Source organism: Hydra viridissima, unplaced genomic scaffold (genome assembly GCF_058129835.1).
Source record: "Hydra viridissima isolate aposymbiotic clone 2 unplaced genomic scaffold, HvirCarnegie_v1 scaffold_4, whole genome shotgun sequence".
Taxonomy (NCBI): domain Eukaryota; kingdom Metazoa; phylum Cnidaria; class Hydrozoa; order Anthoathecata; family Hydridae; genus Hydra; species Hydra viridissima.
This window is the reverse complement of record NW_028324303.1, coordinates 14883758-14902232: the sequence shown is the minus strand read 5'-3', so window position 1 is coordinate 14902232 and position 18475 is coordinate 14883758. Positions and strand designations below refer to the sequence as shown.

General features: G+C 29.6%; 1 protein-coding gene and 1 long non-coding RNA gene across 3 annotated transcripts in view; both read right to left on the bottom strand.

The window, feature by feature from the left end:
• Window positions 1-680: 680 nt before the first annotated feature.
• LOC149890065 (uncharacterized) lies at window positions 681-1360 on the bottom strand. Its single transcript, XR_016451399.1, has 3 exons — window positions 1257-1360; window positions 942-980; window positions 681-820 (listed from the first exon to the last, which is right to left on the bottom strand). It is a non-coding gene; the product is annotated as an uncharacterized LOC149890065 (long non-coding RNA).
• A 230-nt stretch (window positions 1361-1590) lies between these two features.
• LOC145183575 (ectopic P granules protein 5 homolog) overlaps window positions 1591-18475 on the bottom strand; it is a 33020-nt gene continuing 16135 nt past the window's right edge. For both annotated transcript variants that reach the window (XM_090083754.1, XM_090083755.1), the window contains 23 exons: window positions 17848-18004; window positions 17458-17643; window positions 17092-17359; window positions 16861-17001; window positions 15871-16032; window positions 15591-15731; window positions 15296-15452; window positions 14812-14977; window positions 14590-14727; window positions 14153-14365; window positions 13961-14063; window positions 8106-8198; window positions 7872-8006; window positions 7603-7766; window positions 7123-7329; window positions 6895-7018; window positions 5745-5889; window positions 5280-5623; window positions 4863-5171; window positions 3776-4783; window positions 2399-3618; window positions 2127-2254; window positions 1591-2020 (listed from right to left, as the gene is read on the bottom strand). In XM_090083754.1, coding sequence (XP_089939880.1) covers window positions 1854-2020; window positions 2127-2254; window positions 2399-3618; window positions 3776-4783; window positions 4863-5171; window positions 5280-5623; window positions 5745-5889; window positions 6895-7018; window positions 7123-7329; window positions 7603-7766; window positions 7872-8006; window positions 8106-8198; window positions 13961-14063; window positions 14153-14365; window positions 14590-14727; window positions 14812-14977; window positions 15296-15452; window positions 15591-15731; window positions 15871-16032; window positions 16861-17001; window positions 17092-17359; window positions 17458-17643; window positions 17848-18004 — 5876 coding nt within the window. In that variant the 3' untranslated portion in view covers window positions 1591-1853. The remainder of the gene's footprint in view (window positions 2021-2126; window positions 2255-2398; window positions 3619-3775; window positions 4784-4862; window positions 5172-5279; window positions 5624-5744; window positions 5890-6894; window positions 7019-7122; window positions 7330-7602; window positions 7767-7871; window positions 8007-8105; window positions 8199-13960; window positions 14064-14152; window positions 14366-14589; window positions 14728-14811; window positions 14978-15295; window positions 15453-15590; window positions 15732-15870; window positions 16033-16860; window positions 17002-17091; window positions 17360-17457; window positions 17644-17847; window positions 18005-18475) is intronic.

The following is an 18475-nucleotide window of genomic DNA, read 5'->3' as shown; positions in this document are numbered from 1 at the left end:
AAACTTTTGCACGCTACTGTATGTATTGGTTTTAAATTTTTTTAACAGTAGAAAAGATAACTGTCACTTGAGCAACAATGTGTTGCAATTACTACTTTATCCAATGAGGATTAACAAATTGCCCACTTGGTAGAAGATTTGGAGTGTCTCATTTAACAGTCGTTAGGGTTCTACAAAAGTTTGTAGAGACCAATCATCACGTTAAACAATTTGGCCAAGGCAGACTTTGAACTACAAATGCCGAGGAGAACCGATTTTTATTGCTTCGAGTATTGAGAGAATGGTTCACTACTGCACGAAGTCTCCAAATACAACTTGTTGAGGTTCATGGAACTGCTGTTAGTCAAGATACCATAAGAAGAAGACCGTGTTTTAAATTTACCATCTCGGACAGAAGCTACTGGTCCCAGATTCTCTGTAGACCACCGAAGAAACAGATTGGCTTTTGCAAGGAGGCATACGAATTGGGAAATACATAATTGGGGACAGGTCTTATTTAAAGATGAGTCAAGGTTTTGCCTTGTATTGATTGCCGCCCAAGAGTGTGCAGAAGACCAAATGAAAGGTATTTCGCTTGTAACATTCCAGAAACCACTTTATATGGAGGCAGCTCATTAATGGTATGGGGCGGAATATCTTTAACAGCTCGCGCAGAGCTTTATATTGTTGATGGTGGACGTCTGACTTCTCAACAATACGTAGCAGACATTTTAGAACCTTTTTTAATCGAATAGCAGCTCTGCGCAATGTCTTGAAACATAATAACATAAGCTTTGCGAGGTAATGCAATTTTTTTCTGAAACCCTGTAAACTTGTATGTCTAAATATACATATCATTTAAAATTAAAGTTCTTTTGAACAACTTATACAGAAATTTTTATTTTAATCGTTATTAAAAAATCGAAAAAACAAACTGCGATGCTTACGCCAAAAATACTAACTTAAGTCTCTTGTATCGTTTTTGAATCTTTGAATAAAAACTAAACAAAAGAATCTTCATGCATGTCTATGTTTTTGAAAAAATTGTCTATCTTCATTATTATCAAAAAATATAACATCGATTTACACGAAAATTAACTCTTTAGACCTGTTTTATGTTAAATAACAAAAAACAAAACAAGACGAAAGACAAACTATAAAATGTGTTCTTAAATGTGATGTTTTATCTAAGAACTTACTTAGAACTTAATAAGATGTGTAAAACTTGTTGTATTAATGCATGTTGTATATAAAGACATAATGCGATTTTCACCAACCTTTATTGTAAGAGTGAATTTGCCTTTTACAGGTCATTTAATCTTCTGGCAGTCGTTTGAGAGATAACAGGTTCAGTTAATATAATTAAAAAAAAAAAAAAAGTTTTTTAAAAAATTTTAATTTTTTTTTTTTTTTTTCAATTTTATATTTAATTAAATTTTAAAAAAAGTTTTAAAAAATTGATTTTATTCATTTCATTTTTCTTTAATAACAAACATTAAAAACAACGCTTCGAAAATCTGGTATTGATTTTAGTTTAAAAAGTGAGAAAAAAAAAAAAAAAAAAAAAAAAAAAAAAAAAAAAAAAAAAAAAAAAAAAGAATACGTCAGACGTAAAAAATTAACAAATTGAGTAATTTTACTTCTAAATTAATGACGACAAAAAAATTAAAAGAAATACAAAAGTTTTCTATAAAATGTGTCAACAGTTCAAATAAAAACAGACCTAGTAAAACTTGTCAGTTACTTAATTTTTTGCTAATTTATTAGTTACTTTATTTTTTTGTTAATTTTTTAACCGAAAACTATAATAGCAAAAGAAATGTTGATATTTACTTAAAACTTCATGTAAAAAACTCTTATATTCATATATGCTTTTAAGTAATTGCCGCAACGGTGTAACCGTACTTCGTAAAGAAATGTTGACATAAATATGCAACTAATGAACAACCGTCCTCGATAGTAGTTAATGGATTGGAAACGAAATGTAAAATCCACTGGATTTGATCTTGAAAATCTTCATATGTCTTGTTCTTTAGTAAACCTTTTTTTAAAGGTAAAAAAAAACAAAAAACAAACTTAGTTGATAACCCTAAACTGAAAATAAGTTTCTTAAAAGACACGCACAATAATCTACTAATGATTAGTACCGTAAAAAGAAGCAAAAGCTTTTTCAGTATCCGAGGGAGTGCGGCCAGCCATACCATGATTTACATCATTTTGAGAAATCGTTTTATTTACTAAGAATAAATGAACAGCTTTTGCACTTAGTCGAAATCTAAAACAAAATACATAATTTTTAAGTGTTTTAAAAATTAATATATGAAGAGTTACCTCTCCTTTCATTAAAAAAAAAAAAAAGTTACCCTTAAATAGCTAAAATTACCCCCTCTTTTCCTCCATAAAAAAAACAAACGCTTACTCTTTACTTAATGTACTTTTTCTTCCAACTCCCAACACGCCAAGTACACCTGAAAAGATTTTTTCTTCGCTATTTGATTGGCAAATAATACTCAACAAACTAAACTGCTTTTTGAGTTGCTGTTGTTGATTTTTATGAAGAACGCGTGGTTCAATCAATCGCACAACATCGAATAACTGTAGCCATAGCAACAAAAACTTTGCTTCACAGTCTGTTGACGAAGGAGGTTTACCGCACCATTGAACAATACGACCTAACATAATTAAATACTCGCCGAAGCTTTGAGCCTGCGAAATCAAATGAAGATTATATGTATATAGTGTCAAAAATGCACTTTGCTTTAATCCTTCTTTTAAAAATTCTTCTGTGTTAAGTTCAGGCGTGATAAACGTCTGATAAATCTGCAGCCAATGGTTTTGAACTTTATCACCAAAAAACTTTGAAAAGTAATTTTCAATAGACATCTCAAGAACAGCAACTAAATGCTCCTGCGAGGCGATCGATCGAGAAGCAGCTGATATTAAAGACAAGACAAGTAACTGGCTTTTTGTTCCATGCAAATAACTTTGAATCGTCTCTTTTATAACAGAAAACACTTCCGATGAAGATATAGAGTTCAACAAATGAAAGGCGGTCGAGCAATGTGTAACGATTTCACGCATTTGCGTATTTTCATGGACATTGTAAACTAATGTCGATTCGATCGAAGAAAGCAACCTGGTAATTACAAACTTGTAGTTTACCAATGTTGGTGTCATATTTAAAGAGCACCTGGAAATGAGTGTCACTATCACTTGAATAAAAATATTACGTTTTGCAATAATGAACTCATCAGACGGAAATTGTTTATCTTCAGAATGGTATCCGCACACAACTTCAAGCAAGCTGATCATGCTCCAAGTTAAAGATTCATGATCTAAAACAGATGATGAGTCTGCTGTCTCCGCAAACCATTGACAAGAGCGAGCGGTTTGTTCAAGAACCATAAAATTCCAATAAAATTCTTTTGCGTCCTGAAAAACTCCTTTGATTTTAATGAAGTTGAAAGCTACTTCTTGATTTGTTGCCATAACAACAAAGATGTTCAACAAAATTTGATGGAATTGACCAATGGCATTGGGGCTCTCAAGAACAGCAAAACTCGAAACTACATTTTTCAAATTGATCTTGAAAAACAACTCAACAAAGAACGGAAAAGCAGCTGGGTAACTAATGTGCGACTAAAAAAACCAAAAAATTTTCCATTGAATTTTTTTGATGCAAAATTACAAAGGCATTTATAAAATTCAAAACTGATTTATAAAATTTTTTGTACCTGCAAAATACATACCTGCAAAATTCAAAACATTCATTTTTTTGTACCTGCAAAAAACATACCTGTAAAATTTGATTGAGCTCTTCAAGACTTGGATACATCTGAAACCATGGCAAGGAAATAAGAATACTATGGAATAAATCCAACGACTGTTTTTCTGTGACGTTGGGCGCAACGGCTTGGTAATAAAAATTCCATATGTAATTAAGAACAGAACAGTAACCGTTTTTGCTAGGAACAGCTAAAAGCTGTATGCACTCGGTAAAAGATTTGATCATTAAAAGAACTAAATCTGTTCGAAGCAGCGACCAAATCTTTCCTTTAGACTGGGGTACTAACCAAGGCTGATATAATGAGCAACAAATATCCCAATTGTTTTTGATCAACCGCTCTAAGTCACCGCCATTTTTAAAAGAGTCATTGATAACAGTGGTGAGTAGGGTTTTAAAGAGTAAACTTAAAGACTCAATATACATACTCCAACTATCGTAAAAACCGTCTAAATGACAATTAACCGCGTTGGTTTTATCTTGAAAGTAACTTATTAAATAATGCACAGATTCTTTGAGTTGTTCAGTTGATAAACTCCCTTGGGCAATAGAGTATTGAACGAACCCTAAAAAATCACTCCAAAAGAGAGCAGAAACTGATGTAGTGGAAGAAAGATTCAGCAGCTCAACCAGTATCTTACTGTAGTAACTGCTGAAACCCGAACTTAACAAAATAGCTATTTGTTTACGAAGGATTTCAAAAACAACAGCTGCTTCACTGTTGGGATGAGCACCAAGATTTTTTAATCCCATCATCATGATCATAACCATCGTCGATCTTTCAGAAGCCGGAGGAGAACAATCTAGCCATGCGTTTATATCAAATTTTGAAAGTAAAACAAACACCGTAGTGAAACAGTCAGCATTTATGTGCGTGACAAGGTTTGAATACAAAGCCGTGAAGTTGTGAACATCTGCTATTGGGCGAAAATGATGGCCTAAATATGCTACTAAGTCTTGCTTTCCCAAAATTGTATTTAATAGTGAATGCTGTTCTTTTGGATTATTTGTAATAAAAGTCTAGAAGAAAAAAAGAAAGTTTATTACAGCCGGCTGTACACGACTTTTTTTAAAAGTAAAGTTTGCAAAAACACGATACCTTTCCAAGATTTTCTAATGCAGAAGAGAAAAATTGTATAGCTGGGGATGATCTTTTAATATCGGTGTCAACTAACTGAGCAAGCGAATAGAACAACCTTCCAGCACTATCAATAAATTCTTGATGTTTTATTTCATTTGGAGAACTGACACTGTCTGACAGTATTTCAATAACACATTCTAGACGAACAACTGCTTTACAAAGATTTTCATTAATTTGAGATATGCTTAGCTGGAGCAACTTATTGCAAGCCGCTCGATTATCTTCAAGAATACCCAGTATTTGTTCACGTAACTGCAATTCATCGTACTAATCAAAACAAAGTTAAAAAGATTAAAACAAATTGTATATTTTAGATAATTACACGCGTATATACGCGCACGTCATGAAGCGATCTATGAATTAATCTATATTTACTTGAATAACAGCTTGAGCAGGAGAAGTACATCCTCCCTTCTTCTTTCTCCTTTGACCATCACAAGGTATACCTACAGTTACCTTTCGAACGACCATTTCATATAAGTCTGGGACTAATTCCAGATAACTACAATCCATGCCTAAATGATTCGCTGCAAGAGATGCAGAAGATTTTGATAACTGAACAATCAATCCTATGTCATGATATATATCTTGCATGAGTTGGGGTTCTATTAGAAGGAGGTGTTGAGTGACCTCTTTAATAGGGGATGAAGGTTTAACTATTTGCAGTGGTGGAAGTGGCTTCGTCTCTCTTGTTAGCCTTTTAACAATTCGCTGAAAGACTAATATTATCAAAACTATGTTTACATCATACTTCAATATTTAACATGCCACAACATTTAATATGTTTTTTGATAAAATAATAATTACTATAAACAATAATAACAATTGTAAAATATATACCGTCAGATTGCATGAGAACATCATTAATAATTTCAGCTGTATTCAAAGTTTTACAGGGATCATATATTGTATTACGCCAAGATGAGAAACTCATTTGCAATTCCTTTTGAATTATCTCTTTATCAACAAACTCTAACCACAAGTCCTAAGTAATGACCAAAATAGAAAAAAGATACATTTTTCCTTTCTGTATTATACATACTCATTATTATGCATAACATAAAACTTAATAACCACACTGCTCCGAAGTTAAAAAACACAAATAAAAGTTATGTGCTACTCCGACATATTTATGCGTTCTTGACTAAATTGACTATGCTGATTTCAAATCTAAAAGTTTTTTTCTTCTTCAGAATCTAAAGTTTTAGCCCAATGTTTTAGAAAGATAACATACTATTGCTCAAAGAAAAATTAAGGTGTATTTCAACTAAAAACAATAGACCCAAACTGTAGTGAATGCTATCCATCATGTAGACGTCACAATTTAGTTAGTATCATGTATTGTGTATTATACAACTATGAAGATGCACTTAGAAATGCTTCATGAAATTCCTTTTGCGCTTGTGATTGGACCTGTTTCTTTTTGAAAAAAAAAAAAAACCAACAATAATCCCCCATCAGACTGGAAGTAAAGCACTCCTACTATCTCTCCTCCATTGTGCTGGTTTCATAGTGAAATCATTTACCATGTTCATCGCTTACAGCTACTAAGTTATCTGAAAAGAAGGACAAGTGTAAATGTAAGAAATGCATTTTCAAAGACATGCAACATCCCATTTTTCAATAAACCTCCATCATGTTTTGAACTAACTCGAAACATAGTTATCAGCCCTGAAAACCTCATCTATCAATATTTATCTAAAACAACTCGAAAAAAAATCTAACCAACAAAATCAACACAACAAAAAGAACCACTAGAACTTTAGAAATTATAGCACACAGGCAAATTTTTACCAGGGAATACCTTTTTATTCTGATATGCTAGAAAAAAAAAGATAAGAAATCAGCATGCTGATATCTATGAGAATCAGTAAATTTAATTGCAGTAGCAAAAAATCTTGTTCAGCAGTGTTATCTATATAACTACATATAAATATAACTCTAAAAAACTATATATTATGTGCTACTTAAATTTAATATACATATCAACCTTATTTCCATTAAAAATCTTTACAAGTAGGTCACACTTGTAAACTTCTGGTAAGGATCCCAAATATAAGTTTGAGTCATGTAAACGAGACTCATCCAACCACAATGCAAAACTCTGGTATAATCTACACATTGGGAAAATACACATACAGGATTATACGATTAAATGAGTATACACTTATATGTGCTCCATATTTGTCTTAAATAGCTCAATAGATTTTCAGCTTACTGGATTAAAGAAGAGTGGAAGTTACTGTTATCTTCGATAGTTGTTTCGCCACTAATAGCTTCGTTTCTATCAACTTGAATGCTTCCTTCAACTATCTTTTTGTGGTAGTCAGCAAGCCCATACAAAGAAGATTTCATACTTTTTAATGTAGAAACAAAATTTGTACTTTGGTAAAAACGATTTCCAATACCTGACCGTGATGGAAAACTGAAAATTAAAAAAAGAAGGTAAAATTTAAATGATACAATTAATACATACATATATATATACACATACATACATACATACATACATACATACATACATACATACATACATACATACATACATACATACATACATACATACATACATACATACATACATATATATATATGCACATAAATTTAATTATGCTTTGAACTTTTGTATGAATTCAAACTAAATTTGATTGGTCAAAATCTAAACAAGAAGTTCATTATAAAATATTTAAAAAAATACCTAGACTTGCATTTAGGTTTCTTTAAGAAAATGATAAAGAACTGCTGCCATATAATTGGCAGCAAAGGATGTGAAATTGGTGTTAACATAGCTTGCTCACCCCATCTGTAAATACTCAGTGCATAAAATGGAGGTAAATATGTTTTAAAACTCATGGATACTTTCTATAAACAAATGTAAAAAAAAAGAGAAAAAAAAAAAAAAAAAAAAAAACATTACAAAAAATAAAAACATTTTTTTGCAATTATTAAAAATCTATGACCAATTACTTTATATGCTTGCTCAGCTATCGTTGATAAATTTACCAGCATTTCAACAGACAACATTTCCCACAGACCTGTTGACTTTTCATATTTTCTTTCAGCCATTAGAACAACAAAAGCAAAATAGCAGAAATTTGTTGTCTAAAAAAAAGTTTTACAAAACTATTTTTTGTAATTTTACTTTTTTTATCTATGATATTTACCTCTATTGATAAAATTTACTTAAATATTTCAACTTACTGCTGTAGGCATGAATGATATTAACTGGTTGCTAGACACCCAAGACATAACCGAAGATAGAATTCCACGTGGCTCATTTGCTTTTATGAAATTCTATACATTTAAACAGTAATAGTGAACATAATCAATGAAGCAATTTAATTTATGATTTATACAATTAAGAGTGACTCTAAATGGATTTAGTTTCTGCCTTAAATTTTTAAGTAGGAAAGACTGGGGCAAGATTAAGAGTGGTGCAAGATGACAAATGTCTTAATTTTTCATTTTTTCACTAGGTGGCAACATCAACTGGGCACTATTAGCTCTCCTATCAGCCATTCATTAAACAATAGTGTAGAGACACTGAAGTTACCAAAGCTTTTAATGTTCACTGCTACAACATAACTTTTATACATGTGTAAATAACCTCTGCTACAGATACAGGTAAGATATTTTGTTTCTCTTTAACATTTATTAGTTTAAGTTAATTTAAATACTATTACCATGAATAAGTGTCAATTAATCACCTTTCTTCATGACAATTAAAACAAATATTTTTAAACAGGCAGTCCAGGGCAAGATGAAGGGGGCAAGGTGATGAGCCATCTTGCCCTGTGTTTTGGAATTTATTAAACTATGATTATGATGCTGGAGCTGTTGAGTTGGCTTAAGTATTAGTTAGCTGTTATATCACAATTTAAGGAGAGTAAATACTGTGAAGAAGCCTTGATTGAGGTCAATTATAGATAATTATAGAAATTATGATTGTAAGAGTTCAGTTGGGAATAAATAAATAAAATAAGAGAATAGAATTTGAGTTTTTTAAATATAAAATGAACTATAAACAATATACAAAAACACTAAATAAATGTTTTATTTGTATATTATTTTTTTATTAGTACTTAATTATAAATGTTTATTAATGATATATATAACTATATTTCAGATATCGTTAGACACTATGAGAAGAAATCCTCAAGAGGCAAATGGAACAAATAATTTATAGCCTCTGCTCTAATAAATGTTAAAGAAGGACGTACAAATTGTTTGGCTGCTGCAAGTGCATTTAATGTACCTGAAGCTACACTTTGTCAGCGCTTGAAAAAAAAAAGAAAATCTGAGGGTAAATAATATTAGTTTTAATAGGCTTTAAGAAAAATATTACTTTGAACCTGGTAGTTAATTGACCTAACCTTTGTTTTAAATCCTGTTATTAAATCTTCAATTCTGCAAAATCTGAGTCCTGAAACCTTTTTTCAATAGAATGGTAATTTTTACTTCAGGAGATGCCAGTTCATGGAGGGAAATTTAGAGAAATCTTCAGTGCTGCAGAGCAAGAAGATTTAAAATCCTACTTCACAGAAATGATTAAAATGTTACTTGACTTAACAAAGAAACAGTGTAGAAGACTGGTTTTTGACTTTGCTGAGGAATGTGATATTTTACATCCTTTCAACAAAGATACAAAAAGAGAAGATTGTCTGACTAGTTTTATGAAGAAACATAAATTCAGTGTACACAAACCAGAAACAACATCAATTACCAGAGCAATGGGTTTCAATAAACCTATTGCTCTGGCAATTGATGTTGTAAATAAAGTGTAGACAAGTTTTTCAACATTTTAAGTGAGCAATGGGAAAATTTAAACACCCTTCTTCTTCAATCTACAGTGCAGATGAGTCAGGTCTTTCCACTGTGCCTAGTAAGTTACCCATGGTTGTCAGTCCTAAATGTTTTAGAAGAGTTTCTAAAATTATTTCAGCAGAGAGAGGAAGGAATGTAACAATAATTTGTTGCGTTACTAGCTTTTACCTGCCACCTTTTCTAATTTTTGCCAGAAAATGAATGCTTCTTGAACTTGTAGAAAGAACCCCACCAGGAACTGTAGTGATAATGGTCTCATAATCCTTTTGTGTTTAGTGAACATGACTTTGCTGCTGCAAAAACTCCTGATCATAATGTTTTTGGCAATGAAACTGAGAATAATAGTGCTAATTCTCAGACCCTGGTAGAAGAAAACCCTCCAGAAAAACCAGAACTTATGGCAAATGATGCTCTAAAGAAGCCTGTTAGTATTTTTGATTCCAAACCATTGCCTAAAGGAAATGTGAGGAAGAAAAAAAAAAAAAACAAAGAAAAAACTGAGATTAAGCATTCTTACAAGCACACAAATAAAAATCAAAGAAATGTTAAAACAAAGGGAAAATCAGAAGGAAGAACAGGAAAATTAAAAAAAGAGAAAAAAGAATCTTCTGAAGCTAAAAGGGAGTAAAAAAACTCAAATTAAGTTCCTGTAGGCCTAAATCTGTCTAAATCCAGGGCAAACAGTCTAGTTGCATCAACTTCAAAAGATGGTGTTGTAAGATGTCCTGCTTGTAAAGAGGAATATTGTGACCCTACAACAGATGGATCCAGTGCTGTAAATGCCAAGAGTGGTGGCATGAAGAATGTTCCAATTATGAAAAAGGCATTTTTATTTGTGACTTTTGTTTGCTGCACAAATAAATACTTCAACATTATGTTACAATGCATTCCGCTTAGCTTCATACTTTGTAAGATGTAAAAATGAATTTATCATTTGTTAAACCATGTAACATATTCAAAAGATAATGTTCAACTTTTTTCAGTATTGTGATCTTGCCTCAAAGCCAAAATCATCTTACCCCAGTACTGGAGCAGGATGACAATTTGTTAAGGTTATTAAAAAATAACATTATCCCTTATTTTTTTATTTGAAAAAATAAATGGTAATATATTTAATACCACAAAAGGCTACTCTAATAGTTTATGTAAAACTAATTTTATTACACTTAAATATAAATTAATTTTATTATACTTAATATAAATTAATAAACAACAATAATTGTTAATATAGTCAACTTGCCCCAGTCTCTTCTACATTAAGAAAATAGAACATGCCATAAAGATAAAAAAGCTAGTCATAATGACAAATTTTTTTGTAATAAAAAAAAACAACAAAAAAACAATCAAGAATAGAAACACAAGTAAACTTTTTGAAAGTAACCGCAAAACTGCGAAAGCATATATATGCATATTAGTATGCATATAAAGCATATATAGTATGCATATAAAGCATATATAGTATTCATTTAAATATGGTAAATATCTTTAACTTCAACAAAATCAGAAGCTTGTGATGTCTAAAGTATTCTAAACTTCTTAACAAACCAAAATCTGTATTTGTTTTTTTAGGTTGGATCATGTTCTTTTAGCTAAACTTTGATAAAAGTGCTGAGCATGCAATGTTTTTAGCTTTCTAAAAACCTCAAATAACTTCAAATAAAAAGTAAAGTAAAAAATGCCTCTTGAGAGACTAACTACAAATTGTTAGTCATTACTATATAAAATTAATTGAAAACTTATATTCAAAATTAACCGTTATTCTTAGATTTAATTACCATTTCAAAGTTACAAAAAAATTACAAAAAATTAAATGGTTAAATGTTTTTAACTTTCTCCAGAACTCATCATGTATTCTGTTGTATTAAAATTTCATCTCTTTTGAATAAAAAGCAAATGTCAAACAACATTTACATCTCTTAAACATCATTATTCTATACCTATGTTGCATAAGGAAACCATTTTAAGATCACAGGCATCAATTTTAAGTCACAACAGTAATTATAACTTTTTAAGAGATATCTTTGATAGAAGATTGATTAAGACTAATTAAGTCTGTTTGTTTTAACAGATCTTTTACAAACAAGTAGGGTATCAAAACCCTTTGTTGGCAAAACACTTTCTTTAGAGACTTAAAGAACTAAATGTTGATATTTTGTTAATATTTTTGTTAATATTATTTAGTTGATATTTTCTTAACTTTTATGAGGTAACCATTCAGATAACAGATTCATTTGAAACATAAATTCATACGAACCATAACTATTGTGTATAAAACAAAGAATTATGTAAATGATTTTGAAAAATTTACTGTCATGAACACAAGGCTTTCATCTATTAGAGTTTAACTGACTCCAGATAAATATATTTACAACTTTTACCCTAATATTAATACATAAAATGTCAGTAAGATTGATACAGTGAAGCAACTGAATTATGCTAAAAGTCATGGAAATAAGCTGCAATTATTTCAGAATAAGTTTTTTCGGTCAGATAAAAGCAAATTTGAGATATTTTGTTTTGGTGTAAACCAGGCACAGCACTTAAACCAAAAAAACCATCAAAGAAGTTTGTAATTGGATTAAAAGTATTATTAGTTACATATTAAGTATTATTAAGAAAAATAAAATACTTTTTACTCATCATAATATAATAAGTATTTTTGTTACATAATAATTATTGTTAATACAATAATATTCTTACATATACTTACTATATTACAGGGTTGTCACCATTATTAAAGAACAAAATTCCCTGATTTTCCCTGATTTTTTCGCTAAAATTTCACTTTTTTCTCCCTGATTTTCCCTGATTTTTTACTAAAATTTTGCTTATCTCCCCCTGATATTTTCAGCATTCAAACACCCAAACTTAAATTCCAAACCAAACTTCTTCATTAACCCCAGAGGATTTTTATCTCTAAAAAAACAGATACTATAATCCCCTGATTTTCCCTGTACAAGTGTTTGAAAACTTTTTTACATTTGCTTATATATGTATGTGTGTGTGTGTGTGTATATATATATATATATACACACACACACACATACATATATAAGCAAATGTAAATCCCCCAATTTTATCTCTAAAAAAATAGATACTATAATCCCCCAATGAGTAATGAACCAATCAATTTGTTTGAAAATTAAAATAATCAAATACTTCAATCAACACATAAAATTGTTCTTTGAAAAAAATATAAAAACTACAGTAGAATCCCATCAACTTGAACTCTGAAGGGGTATATATATATATATATATATATATATATATATATATATATATATATATATATATATATATATATATATATATATATATATATATATATATATATATATATATATATATATATATATATACACACACACACACACACATACATATATAAGCAAATGTAAATGCAATGTGATTAATTTTCTTTAAAAATGTTAAACATTAACCCTGGTACGCTGGAAAAGGAAAATTTTTATTAGAAAACATTTCAAAACATTAAAGAAAAATTAAAAGTTCACTGATTTTCCCTGATTTTTTACAAAATCAACTATTTCCCCCTGATTTTCCCTGATTGTATCTAAATTTCCCTGAATTTCCCTGATTTCCCTGATTTGGTGGCAACCCAATAATTAAATCATCATCATAAAATGAAAGTATCATTTTTTTTAAGTTAAAAAGATCAGTAAAAAAAAGTTTTCAAACACTTGTACTTCTTGTTTTTGATTAAACATTATAAGTTTTTTGATTAAACATCAAATAAGTTTTTAATCCAATTAGAAACTTCATTTGTGCTTGTGACTAACTTTACTTACCAGAAAATAATAATTACGAGCAGGATCAATCAAATTGCTGATTCTTAGCAATTATTTACAACTAACCTTGTTTTACTTTTTTTTTTTTTTCATGTTAATCCCATTAAAGGATAAAATGTGATGAAAAGGTAATAATGTGTGATTGCTAATGATTGACAGCGATCATAAAATTATTATTTCTGCTAAGTACTGATTGCATTTGATTCATTCTACACCTAGAACAGCAAAAAAAAAAAAAAAAACACCTTGCAATAGACAGCATTTTCACTTGGATTTCTTTTCACTATAATGGCCAATTAATAACAGCATAATATATTAAATCTGAAAAAATGTTTATATTAAATTGACTACTAGATATTTAGCATCAATTTATTTAATTGAGTAACTTTTTAAAGCAACTCTTTGGAAATCTGAACAATAAAATACCTTGTACTCATCAAAAAGCAAGTCACAAACTAACGATAGACCATTATGGACTGAGAAAGCAACTTTGCACAAGTTATCCATTTGAAATAACACACTGCAATCTCTAAACAAAATCATAAAACAATTTAAAAAATAAGGATAACCAAGTAATTAAAACAAAAAAAAAACTTTTTAAAAACAAAAAAATTATACCTTGACCAGAAAGGAAACCTTGTTAGCATATGCACCCAAAACTTGATTGCTAAATGTGCATCAGAATTATCTTTTGACTTAAGGATGTGGGATGTTACCAATGAAGCAAAGGTTTGACTGTAAGCACCCACCACAAAATATTGCCAAAGTTTTTCTGTATACCCAGCACAACCAACATCAGTATGGATTGAACACAAAAGTATCTTTAAGTAGCTTGTATGTATTAAAAAAATTTAAGAAAAGATTTTTTTAAAATTTATTCCTTCTGAAACAATTTATAAAAAAACTGCTCAGCTTAAATCTAAAAATATTCCTAATTACATTTTTCAAGCCATGCAGTAATGTTTCAACATTCAGAAAAATGTAAATAACTTACAATCAACAACAACAACAACAACAAAAAAACAACTTATGAATATGTAAATATTCTTAGCTACCTTTCTGTGGCAAGTCTTTCTGGATGCTGAACAAAAAGTACTGATAAGTTACTTATGATTCTTAAAACAACATCATACTCATTTGCATTACTCAACTGCGACACATATGACAGCCCTTTTGACACAAAAACATCTAACCTAAATGTTTTTAACCATAAGTTAAAGTAATAGAAAATGAGTTTTACAAATGGCTAAAAAGTAACTAAAAAAATTACAACATACAGATGCCCGTATTTGGTCATAGCAAAAATAACGTAAGCTGCTAGTAAGCCTTGACTTGTAGAAGCACGCAACACATTTGTAAGCACAGGAGTCATTTGTATGTCAAAATCATAAGGATGTTTGTTTTCAAGCTGCTGAATGAGGCTATTAGCCCATGATGAAGAACCTAAAATTTAAAAATTTTTATCTTAGATTCAGAACTACAAATCCATTTAAATGCATTGCATAAAAAAATACGGGCTTTAAATTATTTTTCTTATTTTTCACTAACAGTGAGTGAGACTCTTTTAACTGACAGAACATTACAAAAGCCTGCATATCAATTTTAACTATTGAATTCCTTGACAGATTGTGACCTGGATATAATCTTTTCTTTACTTTACAGAATTGTAACTGCAAATTGTTTTAATTAAACTAGATTATAGCTTTTTCATAATATTTTCAATGTTTTTTAATTTTATGTAAATATAGGAAGGTTATCTACCTATAGCCACGCTACTGCATTCTTGTGAAACATCCTTTAAAATATCAGTTTCATGAAGCTTTAACATTAGCAATACTTTCCATGCCCATTTAACAAATTCAGAATGCACTTGATAGTAAACAACTTTGTTGTAAGATGATATTGCTATTTGACTGGCCTTAAAATAATTTTCATTATTGTCAATTATTTTTTTGTAAATATCTATTATAAAATTAAACTAGTCATCAAACTATTAAAACTTGATTATTAAACTATTGAGTGAACTCAAAATTTTTTAAATCAACTTTAAAACTACCTGCTCTATAATTCCCATCGAAGAATAATTTAACTGCTGTATTCCACCTGGATTGTTGGGAAACAAAATACCATACGATTCAACAAGAAGGATAGCCACTAGGTAGTGATATGAACGTGGTAAGAATAATGTGCTGTCTACCTTTCATTCATGAATAAAAACATACCAGTTAAAATAGAAAAATAGAATAAAAATGGACTGCAAACAGAGATTGACCAGACATAAAAAGCTTTATATAACATTCTTATATTAAATACTATAAAAAAATTAATTATAAAACCTGTCCAATCCCATAATTCATTCCAGATAACAAAATTCTTGCAAGTTTACTTTCTGTGGAAGTTAATGGCGAATCCATCAACCATGTTCGAATAATATCAAAATCAGCAATTTGAGGAAACCACAAATTCAAATGAAGCGAGTTAAAGATGTTGACCAAATGCTGTACAAGGTTTTAAAAAATAAATGAAAAGATTAACTTCATTCAGCACAAAAGATAATGATCATTTACTAATAATGTTCTGTCAGTTACAATACAGATATAAATTTAGAAACTGCTGGGATAAAAAAATAATTCACTAAAATATTATAGATTTTATCTGAGAAAAATTAGGAGTTTTGCAGGTTTTCAGTTTAGATTATTTAGCCATTTTAAAATCCAAACCATTTTTTTTTTTATGTAATTTAAAAACAGGTGCTAAGATTGGTTAAGCCATGTACTTTTTAAAATCACAAGTTTATTTTAAAATATTACACTAAAACCTTGGAGAAATGACTTCTAAGAGAAAAAAGGACCCAGGAGCATTGCAATGTACCAGCAATGATCAGAGCAAGATAAGTATTAAAAATTGTTGTACAAATTACAAATGAAAGGTCAAATTTTCAGTTGTTTCTAACCTCAACTATTAGAGATAATGCCAGACATACTCCAGCAAAGCCCTATGAATTTGGTTTGAGTAGTCTGAGACTAATCACTGTAATTTCAAAGACTTTTCATAAATAAGGATGCAAAGTGCTAAGCAGCAACAACTATGAAATGTACTAAATTTCATATATAAAATTTCAAACTAAATTTTTTTAGTAATAAAGTAGAAGTTTTACAATTTCTTTTTTATTATTGTCTAGTTAAAGAAAAAAAAACTAAGGTTTTAACAAGATTTTCAGTAAAAAACCTAAAGAAGTGACACTCATAGTGTTTACTTGCAGAAATCACTTTACACTCTATGCACCATTATTCAAATAGCCAAAACAATATGTAAACAACATTTACCTCATCTAGTTGTTTTAACATCTTGCTAACCATAACAATTAAAGAAGAAGTAAGAAATGAATGCTTATTTGAGATCAATGCTAACAAATCCTGTCCATTCTTTGCATAAAGTTTTTCAACAGTAGGATTCAAGAAAGAGAGCTAGAAAAACAAAAACAAAAAAACATTTTTGAGACTTTACTAAAATACTACTTAACTTTCAAGAAGAAATATAACAAATATAGTAGCTACTTCTACAATAAGTTTCATGCAAGCTTCAATGAGTGTTTGATCTTCTTTTGTACGAGAAAGAGCAATATTTGAAATAGCTGTTAGTAGAAAAATAGAGTCGTTGGGAGAGATTTCCAAAGAAATAACACTAGGAAGATTCAAAATATTCTTTGATTTAATGATCTCAGATGTTGTTTGCTGATTAATCAACATATTCAATAACATCCACAGTGCAGATGAGGAAATAGCATCAAAAGGCATTGTTGAAAGGAATTGCATTGATCCAAAACTAATGTAAACAAATTTAAAAAACTTTTTTACATAAAAATTAAGTTGCTAGATAAAACCCCATAACTTATGCAATCAATAAAAAACCAAATGACAAACCATTTAGAAGAAATTATTATGTTAAAAGCACGAAGTAAGAACTGATCAAATTCCAACTGTAATCTTGCTAAGTTAAATCCAGATGCTTCAGACATTGTTTGATAGTCTTGAGAGGTGTCTCCAATTACTTCAGCTTGATTCTTATGATATGCTACCCATTTATCAGAAACAATCTGTGCTACAAGCCTTAATTTTAAAACAGAAAAACACAATCACATTCAAAAATAATAAAACTCATTAAACATTTAAAACACTAATATTTTATCAGTGACTAGTTATATGGGTCTACTATTGCACCTTCTTGCTACTAATTCAGAAATACTAAAACTCTCATGAATACTTTTACCAAAAAAAATTCTAATTTGGTAAATAAAAATAAAGAACTTTTACCTTATTGTCCTTGAAACATGTTTGATAAACTGCCTATACCGTAACAAGTTGTAGGTAACAAAGATTTGTCCTAGCAATTTAATCAGAAGAGTAGAGAATGCCAACAAACTCATCATATCTAGACTTGAAGTTGAATTTGGTAGATGGTTCATTTTATCTAAACAAAGTTTTAGTAAAACTTTTTTTTTTCAAAATTTACACTGAATAAAATTGTAAACTATCTTAATCATCAAAGGATATATTGATTAATTTAAACATCAACACAAACAACTAAGTTTACAAAAAAAACATTTTTTTTTATATAAGTGCACAGATAATGTCTGAAAAATGAGAAGATGAATGAATCACTGAGCTGATTCATATTTTGATGTCTACATTTGCATCGAGTTTAATTCAAAGAGAATAGTAAAATGTCAAAATTATTTTTTACTCAATAAATTCTCCACTATATCATCTGCATTTGTCTTAGCACAGTAAGCTTTACTTGATAAGGGAAGTAAAAAAGAAAATTTTCTTTCTTCTAAATATCAGAAGACAACTAATACAACCAAATCAGTTAATCAATTTGTGTGAGGGTTCTCATCTGCACCAGGCTTCTTTGGAATGATTCACTTAGAGTATGGTGGTT